Consider the following 16,642-nt stretch of genomic DNA (forward strand, 5'->3'; position numbering starts at 1 on the left):
AAGCACCTAGCTGGGGAACAACAAGCATTTACCAGCTAAAAAAAGAAGTATGTATTTTAAGAGTTGGTGGAGACCAAACCAAAGAACTAAAAAAAAAAAGAATGTTAGCAATGGATATACATTTGCTAGGTCATCTGAAACATTCTTTCCAATAAATGTTTGCTGGATGTGTAGAAACTTTACAGGATGAAAATATGTCAGTGCTGTTTTCATATTGTGCTGCCCTTCAAGTGGCCACAACATTTTTCACAACTTCTTTCAATTCGTTAGAGATTAGACCTCTAGGAGGCTCTGGGAATCTTTGGTTGGAAGGGATGTTTGGTCTCTCAAAAGCTGATAACAGTAACTAATGTTAGTTTGCTATCATGTATTTTCGACACTTACTTTAGGAGAAGCAGTGATGCCAACACTTTTGGGACACTTAATCTTCTGCCTTCCTCTTCCGTGTCAGCTGAATGGGCTCATGTGAACTGCAGCCCTGTTGAAACAAGGATGGATAATTATGTATAGGGGCGCTGCTCTGTGCTAGTCTTAATCATCTACAACAAATACTTGCAATGCACAGCATAGAGAAAACACGTAATTAAATGAAGACCCATTGACTGAACAATGCTATGCACAAGAATTGAGTGTGTGTTTGTGTGTGTGTACAGGAGGAGGAGCAGGGGATATTGAGGGTATCTTATCTAACAGTTGAGCAGCTTTATGGCTTCTAATAGGCACCCTGTCAGATTGAATTGTAAATATGGAGCACCACTGTGCATTCAGAGGTGTGTACATCCTCTGCCTCATTTACCAGATGCTAAGTCATGACCAGCCCGTTTATTGCGCCATGCAATCCACAATTAAAATGAAGAGAGACTCACAAGCAAAAAGCCATTTACCTTAGTCCAAGCCGCACTTACACACCAAACACAAATTTCACTGTTACTTGAAAACTTTCCATGCATGGAGCACATTATCATTTGATTTCAATCCAGAGTTCTCAATTAAAATTATACAGAGGTTGCATTTCATTACCTGAGCTCGGGGCAATTTGCAGGCCATTAAACTCCTACCTGTATTAGTGGCGATGTTTTTCAGGTGAACATCTGGGGTTGCGGAAGCAGAGCATGAAATGAAATGCCCCTGGTTCTCTGCTCTGCCTTTTGTCCAAAAAGGGCCAAAGGGCCTCGGGTATTAGAACAGTATGCATAGTAAAGAGCGTGTTTTCATTATTATTAGTATTAGTATTGGGAGGGGCCTTACCCTAGCATGAATTTGGCTTCAAAACACCCCGGATATGTCACCAGTGAACACCTTTTTTCATCTAAATCCTGAATACCAATAAAAATGCAAAGTGTTTCTTACTGAATTCCCCATAAGGGAACAAGACTCCCCAGAAAACTGTAATTGATTTCTGTGCCATGCAAAAATTAAGAAACTACCCTTATGGGACCTTTTAAGAATCAGACCTCATTACACCTTGGATCTGATGTTTTTCTCTAAATCATAATTTAAAATACAAAGTGCAATCATGCTGCCTAATGATATAATGCAATTTGGTTGGTAATGTAATAAAAACTGCAGCTTAGGACAATTATACTCTGGATTTTTGTGATGGAGATCTCATATGTATTCCTTGTGCATTTTTTACTCTGTGCATTGAGACTGAAATAATGTATGTCCACAGACTACAGTGGGAGATAAAAAAAATAATAATCATATTAGATTTTCATTTCAATCTATTTATATGCCACTGTGATGTAGGTTGCAGGTTTTTCTCAGACATTTTTTTTTTTACTTTTGTAATAAGGATAAGAATTCTTCACCAGTGCTTACAGAAGTTCATTAACTTGAAGTGGACATTTGGCATACATATCAACAAAGAATTTCTAATAGCACATTTTTCTAAATTAGTCACTCTGTGAGTTATAATACCCGAAGTTTACTATTTGCCCCCCAAAAAGCTGACTTTTAGGCATGTTGTAGTCATCTAGTGTCACTTCTATAGAAATATGAATAAATAGTATTGTATGCTGAGATTCAGACATCACGCCTTTGGGGTCAGGTGACAAGGATGCAGCAAAGAGTGTCCACTGCTGTCTGTCAGTATCAGGGAAGAAAGGGATGTATTTTTCAAAGGCTTTGAAATTCTCCCCCAGCTCTGCAAAGTACTTCAGCAAATCTTCAATCTGAGCCTGCATCGGGAGAGGGTTGTGGAAACTATCCTGCTGAGTCCCTGTAGGAAACAAGGCATGCCTCAGTGTCCCCAACTACCATAGGCCAGTGGTGCTGACCTCAGACATAATAAAGGCTTTCAAGAGACTTATCCCAGAGCCCCTCTGACCACTGCTCAAGCCTTCACAGGACCCACTCCAGTTCGCTTGTCAGCCTCTGTCTGGAGAGAACGTGGACAACACCCTCAACCCTATTCATTCTGTCCTGCGGGGGAGAGAAATGTAAAAACATGCAAGTAGATTCTCCCAGTTTCTGGCCAACCCCATTATGTCTGCCTCCAGAAGTGCGTGTTGGGCACCATGGTTTGCAGCACTGGAGCCCTGCATGGGACCATCCTGTCCCCCTTCCTCTGCAGCTCAGACTATAGTAATAACATGGAGTCCTACATTTCTACAGAAATTCTCAGATTCCTCTGCTGTTGCTGGATGTATTCAGGGTCGAGACAACAGACAGCTTTGAGGACTGTGGGGGCTTAATCACCTGCAGCTCAGCCCAACAAAAAAGCTGGTGGTAGATGTCAGAAAATCCAAAATTCCTGCAACTCCTCTGCGGTGAAGAGGTGTATGTTCTAACAAACTACAAATATGTTAACTGCCAGTCAATAAACTAGATTGGGCCATTAATTCTATGTCATTTTAATAAAAAAATAAAGGCCAGAGCTGCACATGTTCTACAAGTCTGAGGTGGGCGGTGCCATCTTCTGTGCGGTGATTTGATGGGGCAGCAGCGTGAAGGTGGCAGAGACAGACTCATTAAAAACACTGGAGGTGGAGCTGAACTCTGTATGCATTATGGCTGAAAGGAGGATGTGGTCCAGGCTCCTCTTGATTCTGGACAATATTCCCACCTAGTCCACAGTGTGTTTGTTGGTTAGACAGTGGAGCACCGAGACCGTCCTATTAAATACGAGGATACGTCATTTGTGCCAGCAGGTTAGGTGTTATAGTTTGGCAACATCTAGCGACCATATTAATTATGACAAGAAGAAAGGAGTAAGTATATACATGCACAAAGTATGCATTTAAAGAGCCAAGTTCAAGTCCAGTGTGTGGCTTTTCTATTTCTGAGGGCTTTTGATCCTAAACATGACCAGGTATATTTTCCCCTAAACGTAACCCAGTAGTTTTTGTGCCTAAACATAACGGAGTGTTTTTTGTGTGGCAAAACAAAATGAAGCCGTGACAGTTTCATAATCATTGATTTTTTGACAGTTTCCAAGATGATGGAGTTCTAGTAGCTTGTTGCCATTGTCATTATGGCTGTGTCCGTGACGACAAAGGTCCGTAAAGCTTGGTAGTGTGACATGTGTTGACGATAATTTTGGTGGGACTGTTGCAATTCCTCCGGTGACTGTAGGAGGACTACTTAATGATACGCCTCTATAGGACATACGAGTGGGAAGGGACCAATGACCATCAGTGACGTGCGGTGAGGGGAGGCAGGTGAGGCAGAGCCTTCCCTGTCAATCTTGAAAAGAAAAAAGTTAACCATAAAATATAATAAAGGTTAATATTTGTAGGCTGGTGTGCATTGTAGGCCCTTTTGCCGTTCGAATCCGATGTTGAAGGAATTTTTTTCAATAAAGAATAGCAGAATTTCCGTATGTCTCGTTCAAATACATGGAGGAGATGCGCGATGAGGCAGCACTTTGCTGTGCCTCTCGGTGGATCGTGTAATCCTCACAAACTGTATGCGATGCCAGATTAACCATAAAACCCAGTAAAAAAGTTACTTGGTGAGGCAAACAGTACGCCTGCCTCAAGGCAGAGGGCGCTAGTGAGCCCACAGATTCTTGCGCTACCTACAGTCTTCTTTGTGTTTGTTTATATTTCCTTTACGCCTTACCAAAATGAAAGATTACATTTCCAAGATGAGAAAATTCGCAAATCTGGACTTTCAATCAAAACATTTTTGACAGTCTGGACATTTTTGTCCAGAAGGATCTTCTTTAAAAACATTTGTTTTAATATTGGATTCGAACGTTAAAAGGGTTTGTAATACATATCAGCTGACAAATGGATTTCGTGTACAAGTAAAGGTAAGACCATAAACTTTTATTATTTCTAGTTAGAAATAAGCTCAACTGGAATAAATTTTAACCTCAAATTAAATATGGGTCACGTTTGTGTGAAGAATGCTGATATGAGATAAACATAACGCATTGTCTGTTAACAGACAATTTGTTAACGGTTCATTTGTATTTGTAAATCTGACTGTAAAAGAGTCAGTGCCTCACCAGCTGTCAACCTCACCGCACGTCACTGACGACCATGTGGGTCATATAGGTTGGAGGACTTGCTGGAAGCACCTTCAGCTAGAGACTGATCACTGTCAAATGTTCCTACATGGGATCTTCTCTTCCAATGGCTATTAAACTGGATAACTCCTTCCTCGTCTGTTAGGGCGGGTCTGAGACAGAAACAGGACAGGACTAAACAAACATGCCACTCTGCCATGTTAATCATAACATTCAACATCAATGTGCGAATACATAAGTCGGTCATTTCTTTCACCTCCTTGTCACAACTTCAGTTTATCACGACTTAACTGCAGCGCCACTATTTGTATTTATGTTGGTGTGGTTCTTTCCCTTGTCCCTCTCCTCGAAGCAGTGAGCAGCTGCAACACCAAAAAGCAATTTCCCCCTGGGATTAATAAAGTTCTTTGAATCTCGAATTGAATTTATGGAGGAGATCATACAAATGGATTAGAACAATTGAGTAATCATCTTTATCTTTTTCTTCATTTGACTTAGCATCTCTCATTACATTTGACAGCATGCTGCCACGTAAAAATTACATTCACTGGTTTTTTTTTATGTAAGAAGCAATATCTATGCAAAAGCTATTTTATGAAGTGTTACTGTGCTTTCTATAGAGTACTACCCTTTAATCTTCTGTACTTGAAAGAAGAGAAAAGAATAAAAAGCCAGTCTAATATATTTCGTGAAAAAAAAAAACAGAAAAAAAAATTATAAAACCCGTAGCAATGCCCACACTTGGTGGAGGGCAGCTTTGGTGTGTCTCTGTTCACGCTGTTATGAATAATAACATTCCTTTGTTGGGGATTATAGGTCCTTGCCACAGTGTGTTCCAAATATTTTGCTTGTGACAGCCTGAAATGGCTTTCAGTTTGTCTAATAACATCAGAGTTGCTGTCTAAGTCACACAGTGAACATTCGAATATCACTTTCCTCAACACCGCGAGGCAGCTGCATTAAGAGAGCCCCAACACAAACTAGCTTTTCATTTCTGTTATCATACTTCAACAGTATGAGGATCTCACTGGAGATTTGTGTGGTACAAGTTGTATTCTAGATGATATGCAGTAATCAGGCCCTTTGAGTCTCTTTCCGTCTCTCTCCCTCACTCCTTCTCTCTCTCTCTCTAGTCTGTCTCTCTCTCTTTACCCTGCCCTCACTAAAGCTGGTGAGCACTCAAGTCTTGCAGCGTTTTAGCATTACATCATTCAACACAGCACACTATTAAGCTTTTGGGAACTGGGAAGATGGCCCAGACCTTCAGATTTGTCATAGCACTGAGCTCCATTGTTGCACCGAACAGATGAATCACATGTTGACCAAACAGTCACTAAGCTTGGGGAAATAATTAATGCGCAGTCCTTTCTCTCTCTCTCTCTCTCTCTCTCTCTCTCTCTCTCTAATCAAGTACGTGGACAAGTGGAGACACTGCGGCTAGCTGTCAAATTTTGTCCCGCTTGTGTCAACACTGGCAAACGTATATTTATTCTGCAAGGGACATGGCCTCCATTCATCTATCCCTGTATGTACCCTTATGATATTCCACCCAGGTAAGATGTCATGGTGGCGCTTAGTTATGCAGTAGAATTTATTGTCTGCACTGCAGCAGATTACCATTGCTTAACATGCCACACAGGAGACTTAAAGAGGCAGCACTTTTCACAGTCTTGCATCCTGCTGGCAACTATGTTGGAAAGCCTGAGGCATGCTGGGAAGCCTGGTTTTTATGCATGGTTTCCTACACTGTGAAGGACACAAGGAATACAGTAAAGTGCGAGGGAAGAAAAGGAGGGAGTGAACATATTAAAACTGTGACATTCACTATTGTGTTATTCAGTTCTTAAATTTTTGCTTTTATTTATTTTTTACCAGTATGAGGTGCTATGCTGTCACATACTGATGTATTACCCTGAGCTAATCTTGCCACTTGGCAATGAAAATTTGGCATATTGCTAAAAAGTGCTAAGGGACATTCAGTGAAAAATTAAGTTATATAAAGATCAGGTATACAAACCTACTATTTACAAAGTCAGTAGCTTGCGTTTAATTCATCCAAAACAGCTTTCATTGCTGGCAACTTCATACAGTTTAGTATTCCTTCCAACTACAACGAAATACAGATTCAACCTAAATAATTTAACACCACTGCACGTCAAACAGGGATACCGGGCATGAGCCTCAGGATGCATTTGAAGAGAAAGTTCTTTACTAAAGGCTATGTAACAAAAGACTGGTGCTACTCTAAGTAGGCTGAGTACAAGAGTTTCTCCTGCAAAAAAAATGTGTAGTGAGAAGAGAATTAATCTTTTGAAGTTATATCTGCATGCATATGCTATCAGATTCAGACACCCGGCTATAGGATGATAAGAAAGGTTCAGCTTTTGTCCACCGTGGGCAATACTCCAGGCAATATGGCTGCCGCATGGGTTTTGCCTGTGTGATGCTGATTGCCTGGGGTTAGGCAAGAAACAAAATGTTCTAAAAATTGATTAAATCAAACCTGGTGTGTCTCTGCTCAGATCCCATCTGTAGGTAGTTACAGACTATCGCCTACAGCTGAAACATTGTAGCAGAAGTGTTCAGTTTTACAATACCACTTCATTGTACTTGTACATTATTATCACTGTATCACTTCAATTTTCTTGTCGTGTTCATATAACCACCATTTCATCCTTGCATGTGTGCAGTGTTGTATCTCAACTGACTGTAAGCAGGTTTGACCTGAACTGTCTTCTGCTATGAGATTTTGAATTAAGACTTGTAAGAAAACCTGGAGGACTTAAAGTGATTTCCAGGTAACCTGTTATGTTTTTACATAAATGAACTTTTTTGTTATTCTAATCACTTGTGACTGGCAGGACGTTTCTGGGAAAAATCCTTTGATGCATCATTTGAAGACGTTATTTTCATTACAGTATTTGTTGGAAACTTAAGTAACCAATTTATGAATTACATGACATTTTTAGTTTCATTAAGACCAGATTTCACATTAATAATCATCATTTTGACTTGATTTGTTATGGTGTTCAGAAATCCTCTGTTGATATCATAAGCAACAATCCTGCAGTAGCAAAAGCTCACTGCAACAGTTTCTCTTCTCTTGAGGATCCATTGTATGTTTATGCCTTAAGCAGTCATGCACATTTTACAGAGAACTGCACCTGGAGTAAATGGGTAGAAAGCGGCACCTAAAACAAGTTAATTTGTACAGTAATTAACTTGAATTGGTTTGAGAACAATACATTGTGGATAGTTTTTTTTTTAAATACATAAGCATTATGTGTGATGTTTGCATATTCCTCTCTGTATCCTTATTTTGGCAGATAAGAGAGCACTCAAAACACTTCATCTTAAAGACAACAAAAGCACATTAAGAAATGCATTCAGCAGTTTGACAACACTCAGCACAAAAACACATTGCAAATGCACAAAGCTCAAAAAATGCTGCAAGTCACAATAATGAAACAAATTTACAACCAGTGCTCTTTTTAAGGTGTCTTTAAACAACTCCAAAGACCCCTACCCACACATAACATCTTCTGCAAGTTCAGAAATGCAAAACAATAAGTTTTGGTTTAACAAGAGCCGACCTAAAGTCAGGGGGAATTTAACATCCAACATTAGCTTAACACCACTAAGCTGCACGATTGAAACACGGGGGGGGGGGGGTACCGCTAGTGGCTGTGCCAAGCTAGCTAGCCAGACTTCTCTTCAGATTGAGTCAATAGACTACTCACTACGACACGCTGGGGGGGAAAAATATTTCAACTTGAATATTAATTAATTTAGCTTATAATTGTGCTTTGTAGTCATAGTTTAATTTGGGGCTTTGTTTGTTTTACGTAACGTTACATATGGAGTCCACCATAGCATAAGTCATTTACCTTTTACCATCCAACTGCATTTACAGGACTGACTTGAAATCCCAGCTGGTGGCTGAGCGGATTCACGCTTCCATTTGCATAGGGTTAAAACAAAACATGATGGAACAGGATAATGTGCTTAAATATTAGTATATTATTCAAAATAACAACATGGTTCACGCAGTATTTCGCGAGTGGAACGTTACCGCGGTAGCAAACGTTCCAACTTCGCGACATTCAAACGCCGAAAACGGCCCTTAGCATTTAGTAACCTGCCAGGAATGCGCATGTCAGTGCGCGTGACTGGAAACCGCGGTGATTTGCCGGATGACGTCAAGTTACTTTGTAGAATACCCTTTCTGAGTCGTTTTGGACGATTAAGTGCAAGAAATGACCTCAACACCCCTGTAAAACGGCTTGAACAAAATCTGAACAACCGCCACGAAGGACGAAGGTGTTACAGGACCTATTAGACTCCATTAGTTTTAGCTGTACCTAATAATCTGCTAGCTATATGAGCCATCCCAGACTTTCCAAACCAAAATTCACATGTGCATTTGTAAACAGAACATATAGTAGTAACCTATAATAGCTTATAGGATTCTGTTGCTACTGTTCACAAGGGTTTACACTGCATACTCATCATATATGGAGGTTTGCATGTGAATATAGTGTTTTTTCAAAACCAGTCATCCTGTAATCTTCATCACAAACCCACAGCAAAGTGGAGCTGCTTGGAAAACAGTGGAAGAATAAAATGGATGAGCAGTCAGTAATTATTATAAGAACATAGCCAGTATCTCCAATAATATCAGAATCAGCTTAGCATACCAATAATAAACATTATTAACTGGTTCATTTTTTGTACACCTTCAGCTTCAATGAACACTGAAAATGTCCACTGTGTTGGACCTGCAGCATTTCAGTATCCTTGTGTTTTCCATACATGCATTAGGTTATAATATTCACACCCTACATCCTTCATAGCTGCACAAACATGACCCAATACGTGCAGACAGGGGACATTTGTTGACTCTTCATCCATCCCAAGGCCCTCCATTAACAGCTCTGGATGACAGTTGTAGGTATGGCAGTGCTCTCTCTCAGGCTGTAAAGCATGAGGCCTAACCTTCCCTACAGCAGAAGTAATGGTCCACACCTTTAATTGTCGTGGGCTGTTCATCTTCACTAACAATAGCAATAAGCAATGGGTCTGGGAAAGAAAGGCAGTCGTGTCTGACAAAGGAAGTGATTTAGCTCTGGAGGCAATTCGTAAGTGGGTATTGCAGGGGCAGCAATAATGTGCTGAGAGAAAGATCATATGGGGTAAGAGACGTAGCACACACATTAGTGACACACAGGCAACACACTGGATGTGTTTTTCCTTCCTACTGTAAAGATTTACTTTTTAAAAAAAAGAAGCAGTAAAAGCGTACTGTATATGTCCTTCAAGAAGCTGGAGCTTGTGATATTGGAGTGGGCATGATGTTCTCTGAACTACAGATACTGCAACGCTTTAGAAAGTGAGTTGGACAAGGGCAACTTTGTCACCACAGCTGTATCAGTCAGAAAACAAACAACACATCTCATTTAAAGAATTGGGCTTTCTGCATGTGTGATCTTTTTCAGGTTTTGATGTTTCCTCATTATTCCATTTGATGTCAAAACATCATTTGATGCTCAACTTTCAAAAATCTGTTTATAGTTCTGTTTTTTTATTCTGCCCAGCCTTCCAAAGAGGAAAAACCGCTGTGAAAAAAGGTGCCATTGATGGGTCACTGGTTTACTGTCTGAATTAGACACATAAAACAAGAAATAGACAAGTGTAGTTTACCAAATTAAAGCATGTTCCCTGGGAAACTTGAGGCCCATTAAAATGATAGATTGCCTGGTGTATGCAAAGGGATGCTTTACACCCACAAAACACTCTAATTGCATTCATTCCACTGAGAAGTCCACAAATGTTGAATCTAGATTCTCAGGCGTACTGGCAGCAAGCTGCCAGACAGCAGATGACTGGCTTCAAACGAGTAGCGAGGGGGAGGGATGTAAAGTCTTGACAAACAGTGAGAGCCAGTGTCCACATCATCTCTCGCCCCTGACAGGCTTCCCCATGCATGAATTCAAAGCTGGTAAAACCATGGCTGGATTCATTTTGATCTGACATCCATCATGTAGATCAGTGTTGTGGTTTCACTGTACTGTGTCCACGATAAGATGTTTTGGCAATTGGCCCATGACATCTGTTAGAGCCAGTCAAGAGAAACTGGGACCAATTTGACATTGCTGTCACAAGTTTGTGTTGGCTTTTGACTTTGAGCATTCTTCATTCATATTAGAATAGTCACCCAAGTAGCAAAATGATCCTGTAATGTAATTGTACTGTATGTACAAATAGTTTTTAAATTGAAAATTTAAACTGTTAGTTAAAAGTAATCTGTTAAATTTTGTATATAATGTTTGTCACATTGATTTTGAGGTTGCAGTTTGTGGTGTGGTTGCATCAGATTGTGTGATTCTGTAATATGCTCAAAATGTTTCCCTTCCCCTTTTTTAACCTATTGTTTTTCTTCTTTTTTAACATTTTATTTTATCCTCGTGAGGGTTTGCAAAGGGACTGCAGTTTGTATTCTGTTTTCATTTGTCAGATGGAACCTGTAAGAGCCTTTCAACAAGATGCCAGGGGGTAAATGGGTTTTGTGTACTGGTTAAGAGCCATTAAGAAATAAACTACATGATTTGCTGCAATATTAATGATTATATGAGATGCAGACTGGGCTCTTTGGTGGTTTTAACCACTGTAAATCAGCCCTTAAATACTGACAATGATATTTAACCATGCAGTGATTAAGTTAATAGCAGCATCCAAACCTGCTTATAGTCTCATAGTTAAGTTCTGGAATTACATATAAACTACTGACAATATTTCTGAATGGGTGAAGAATGGTAGCATGTGTGTGGAAGGCGTTAGGCAGATGGGATGTATCTGATATCTCTCACTCAACATAATGAGATGAGAATGTGCTTCACCAGTCTTAGGGCCCATCTGATGGCAAGAGACACGGTGCCCACTCATACGGGAGGGATCTTTCCCCTCTTCAAAGATAATGAGATGACAATGTATTCAACTATCATTAGACAGAGACAGGGTTTGGGGGAGGATGGAGGAAGAAACATTCTACAGTACTTGTCTGATGCCTTTGATCAGATGAGAAAAGCAACTGTCATTCTTTGTATCAGCGCTGGAGTCATGAAAGCTCAGCTAACTACTTTATCACTGTCACTGTCACTAAAAGGCTATAGTTTGTGGTGTAAAACCTTAAGTAGGTGATTTCTCAAGTTCACCTGGATTGTTAGCTGTAACACCCATCTGTGTAGTTACAGTCCCGCTTCCTGTGTGCTATGTCTTTCCCTGAATTAAGTCACTTGACAAAAAAAAAATGTTAAGTGTAAAATCAATTCGCCATCACCTTGGTAGAAGAGACGTAACATTTTGCCTGACATGGCACTCCATTGCAAAATGTCAAACACGCCTTGGTAGCAGGCTTATTTAAGCAGGTTTGACAAGACAGTCTTATTCTAAGTTGAAATTTTGTTGTGGCACTTGTAGAAAGATCCATCTTGTCTTTTTTCCCCTGTTGTGAAGATGATGCCTTGCATGCAGCTATTTTTTTATTTTTTTATTATTTTTCAGTTTTTCTTAGAACACTGTGTTTTGACAAAACATTAAAATCCTGTTTTTTCAGGCATTCTTCAGTGAACATTAGGCCAACTGATCTGCGCTGAAGTTCTGAGAGTGTATTTTGACAGCAAACAATTATGCAGTGTTATCATTTGTCTGGCAGCAGAAGAAAGTGTTTGGTGAAATCTAAAATTCTGTGCCTGTTTCTTTGTAAAGCAATCATTTGTGATTTATCTTAATGTTCATTCTTCCTAAATACAAAAATATATATTATAGAAGAAAGTAACCTGGAGCACATATGGTATGTACTCACAACCAGCAATCGGTATAGTACAATGTTTGTGACTCATCCTATGCTGTTCCATTTTCTCTCATCACTTTCCATCTCTGTTCATGCCACACACAAAAAAACTATAAAATACAAGGGAGAGCTGCTCCCCCACTCCTAAAAAATATATCAAAGACTCTCGAAGCAGAGCTCAAAAATAGAACAAGCTGTCTACATTTGTCACATTTTTATGAGAGATTGTTAAAACTTTTTGTGATGCCAAAATGCCTTTAAAACTTGACAAATCATCTTTCAAGTCAGAACTCATCTTGTTCGTAGGCTTCACGGTCCCCTTAAACCTCAACAGGATGCTCATTTGAAAGTAAGAGAAGGAGACGCCTTAACATCCAATTTCCCAACATTTCATCATCATGTCTCAGTAATTATGCAGGAATATTATAGCTCAAGTATTTGTCCTTGGCATTCTTAATGCAGGTTGACATTTATTATGAACAGTAATGGTATTGGAGATCTTTGATTTGTCGTTTTGCAGTGGTAAGTGTGGTTAAGTGCATTCTCTGCAGTGCAACAGCACCCTCTCTTGACACTTTATCATATGATTACATCACCATGAAGGAGCATACATACATACAGTGTGTGTGTGTGTGTTCTTGTACTTGCTACATAGTGAGGATTTTTTTTTCTTTTGGCTACAGATTGAGGACGTTCTTGGAAATTGAGGACATTCTGGCCAGTTTTCACTTTCTAGAACATCTTTTTGAGGGTTAAGAGTTGGTTTTAGGGTTCTGATTAGAATTAGGTTTAGTCTAGGTATTAGGGTAAGGGCTAGATTTAGGCATTTAGCTCTTATGTTTGAGGTTAGGGTAAAAGGTCAGGGAATGCACTGTGTCAATGAGCGTCTTCACAAAAATAGTGTGAAGTACAAGTATGTGTGTGTGTTAGGATGAACTAAGCTAAAAGATAAGTCTAAAACCCCCATTATTACTTTCTGTATTATTTTATTACACACTGAATGCAGAACACCCACATCTTATTTGTCATGAAGCTTAGAATTCATTATGTCTTGTCTGTTTCTCTATTAACAGCTCTGGATGACAGCTGTAGATATAGCGGTGCTCAGGCTGTAAAGCATGAGGCCTAACCTTTACTACAGCAGAAGTAATGGTCAGAAGACAGGCATCTTTTATTGTCTGAATTAACAAATATGATAAAACACTGAACTGTTTTGTGAAGTATTGTATTATATTTCCATTTTTATTTTATTATTGCAGTGATCATTTCCATGCATCTTAACAGGTGCCACAAATGTACCATATAGGCTACTGTAGGAAGATATTATTTAACCTTGGATTACAATTTAATAAGAACTGTGGATCCTCTTTTAAAGTAAGATGCTTTATTTGACACAATTTAGGTTATGTCAAATGCCTAAAATAGTTCAATTGTAGGATTCTGAGGATAGTTATATTAGGATTACTATATCAGCTAAAATAAACTAGCCTTGTCTTCTAAACCTATAAAATATCAGTGAATTTTATTACTTAGAAATTCTAATAAAAATGTAGCAAGTGACGTTTCTCCTGTTAAAAAGCATCTATTGGCACCTTAATGTTTTATTTTTCAGTTCTGCAGTGTGCTGTGAGATAAAGCAAATTTTCCGTAGGCCCTTTAAAGCTAAGCTCAGAATTGGAAACCGGATGACTTTGAGGTATTGCATTATACTCTCATCACGTGATGCTGATTTTCTCCGTGTTTAGCACAGTTTATAGTTGTGTTTGCCAACTTATGGGTGGGACACTGAATTAGCAAAGCTGTATAATGGATGTGGAATTTAAGACTGAGCAACACTAAGCTAACATGCATAAAAACATCACAGCAAGGAATGGAAAACAACCAAACCTTGCATTTTTTGCATGAGCCACAATCATTGTGGTATCAAATTGAATTAAGCTGTTTTCATCATTATGGTTTCATGTTTCTGCAGCCATGACACTAAGCTTCTCGAATTAATTGGACAGAGATATATTGAGATATTTCATGTTATGGCTTTCAGCAATACTATACTCGAGGGGGTGAATTTAGGTAAAACGCTATTATCCTTTATTGATTTCCATTATAAGATTTGACAGGAGGAGATGCAAATAAACAGAAATAAAAAAGTTAGAGGCAATTAATTTTTACAGCAACTGAGATATTGATTGTGCTAAGGGGGGGTTGGGGTGGATTACTGTAATGTGCGTCTAATATTTTGCTTTTTTTTTTTTTTACAAAAAAACCGACAGGTTCTTGAATAAGAGCTGTACATGTGGATGCATGAGCCTGTATTTTGTATGCAAAACCATCCAAATCTAACCAAACAGCCAGGAGGAGAGTAGAGTGGAGGGATTCTGAAACTATTTGGATGGTAAACAATGAAAAAAGCAAAGGCAAGCAATGGCAGTTGGTCCTCAATCTGTTGATAAGAGAGTAAAAAAACCTGAATAATATGAACAAACATGCTTACATGATTTAAAAAAATGGGTGCGGCAAGAGAACAAAACCAAGGTTAATGCTGGCATCAAAGTAGCTTCCGTGTCTGTTTAGTGAAAGAGTCAGTTTACTTTTCTTAAGGCAGAACAAGAAAAACAAAATCTGCCCACTGAGGGGACACATTCAGCTGTAGCAGTGGATTTGAACATGCAGATAAGACTAAAGTCATTTTATTTATAGGTTTGCATGCTGTACAAAACTATGATAAAAGCATAAAAAGAAGCATTTGGCCCCAAAACATGTTATAATCACAGTTACAAATTGCTCTCATTGTGAACAAGTTAGCAACTTTTATGAGCAGCTGAACATATGAATAAAAATTTTAAAAAATTATAATCAAAGTCACATCAGAGAAATGCTGTGGAAGTCGGGTTTCTGCACATAAAAATGTCATCCTCTCTGATTGATGGTTTGGATGCACATGATGTCACTCAGCCATGAATTACAGTTTTGTTCAGGGTTATTTGAGCTGTGTAGATGAAAATGATCTACATGACCAAGATGGCACTGTATCCCTTTAAATACAGAGAAAACAACTGTTATATATTATTGTATAACATTCCTTCAGCTGGCATGCCCAGAACTAAAACCAAAAGATTGATAATAACTGTATCACCAGTGTGCACTGGTTTAGGCATGATTCTATTAACATGAATGTGATTTCATAAAGTTCACAAAATCTGTACAGCAATGTGAAATATCAATATGATATATTTTCTGTAATTCACAATTCTGTAAACCTTTATTTAATGAGAAACAAGACCAAGACAAGAAAATGGCTTTGGTGTTCTGTAGCTACAGGCTCAATAAAAAAGTCACTCAAGGAAAATGTCTGAATAGTTCTGATATCGCCCCTGTAGGTCAGGCCAGCCATGCCAACCCCAGTGTTCACAGTGGTCTTCTTCTGTAAAGATAAAGAATCTGTTCAGACCACTCACTAAGGAAACACACTGTTACATATATGTATATATTATAGCAATTTTCATTTGAGTAGCAATAAAGGGAAATAGAAACCTGAAAATATATTGTATGTATGTGATGGCACTCATAACAAATGTGCAGAAATGTAAACTAGCCTGCAGTTAGGCTTTACTTAAAGTTTGTAACTTTTACATTTAATCTTAAGGACATACACAGAACTTTTCATAAAACTAGCACTAACAAAACAGTACAACAAAGGCTTGGCACTGATTTGCTACAGCTTAGCCAAGTCTATGAAAATTCTTGATCGGTTAAGTATGTGGAGAATGTGCAGTGCATCCAAGTCCTCCCCACAGGGTAGACATGGCCACTAATGACAGACACAATGGTTTCTGGGCAGGGCTCTGTCTGTGTTTCCCTCTGAATTATCTGGAGAGCTGAGTTAAAGGGGAAAAAAGAATAAAAACAGGATCCTCAAAGGATGTGTCCTTGATCTGTTGTTTTGTTTGTCCACTCTTCTTTGCTGCTCTCATTTGTATCCCATGCTGTCATGAGACAAAACACTCAAGGCAATTTCACCACCACCACGCAGGCACCTGCCCTTCCAATGTTGAGAGGGACCTCCTACAGGAAGACAGAGAAGTTAACATACAACCTCTCATCTGAGGAAGTCTTCAGAAAAATCCCATTTTATGTCATGCAGATAAGAAGGTTATAGAGGCAAAATTGGAAAAAACATAGTGCAAAAACAGATAAGCAAGCTATAAAATACCGATAGGATTCAGTGACTTCAGTAGAATTATGGCCCTGAAGGGTGTTAACTGGAGCCCTCAGGTTACATCTAACTAGATCTGGCAAAAAGAAACTACAATTCCATT

General features: G+C 39.0%; 1 protein-coding gene and 1 long non-coding RNA gene across 14 annotated transcripts in view; both read right to left on the reverse strand.

The window, feature by feature from the left end:
• LOC109954650 (uncharacterized) overlaps positions 1-8,781 on the reverse strand; it is a 31,465-nt gene extending 22,684 nt beyond the window's left edge. For 3 of the 11 annotated variants that reach the window (XR_002274169.1, XR_002274167.1, XR_002274158.1), the window contains exons 1-3: positions 8,365-8,778; positions 4,473-4,629; positions 385-478 (exon numbers count right to left, since the gene is read on the reverse strand). This is a non-coding gene — a long non-coding RNA (uncharacterized LOC109954650). Of the gene's footprint in view, positions 1-384; positions 479-4,472; positions 4,652-8,364 lie in introns of all 11 variants that reach the window. The other 8 variants (XR_002274161.1, XR_002274166.1, XR_002274163.1 and 5 more) reach the window with 8 other exon arrangements.
• Positions 8,782-14,523: 5,742 nt separating this feature from the next.
• klhl4 (kelch-like family member 4) overlaps positions 14,524-16,642 on the reverse strand; it is a 31,048-nt gene continuing 28,929 nt past the window's right edge. For 2 of the 3 annotated variants that reach the window (XM_020594199.1, XM_020594194.1), the window contains exon 11: positions 14,525-16,388. In XM_020594199.1, coding sequence (XP_020449855.1) covers positions 16,329-16,388 — 60 coding nt within the window. In that variant the 3' untranslated portion in view covers positions 14,525-16,328. Of the gene's footprint in view, positions 16,389-16,642 lie in introns of all 3 variants that reach the window. The other variant, XM_020594186.1, reaches the window with a different exon arrangement.

Source organism: Monopterus albus, unplaced genomic scaffold (genome assembly GCF_001952655.1).
Source record: "Monopterus albus unplaced genomic scaffold, M_albus_1.0 scaffold2.1, whole genome shotgun sequence".
In the NCBI taxonomy this organism is placed as follows: Eukaryota; Metazoa; Chordata; class Actinopteri; order Synbranchiformes; family Synbranchidae; genus Monopterus; species Monopterus albus.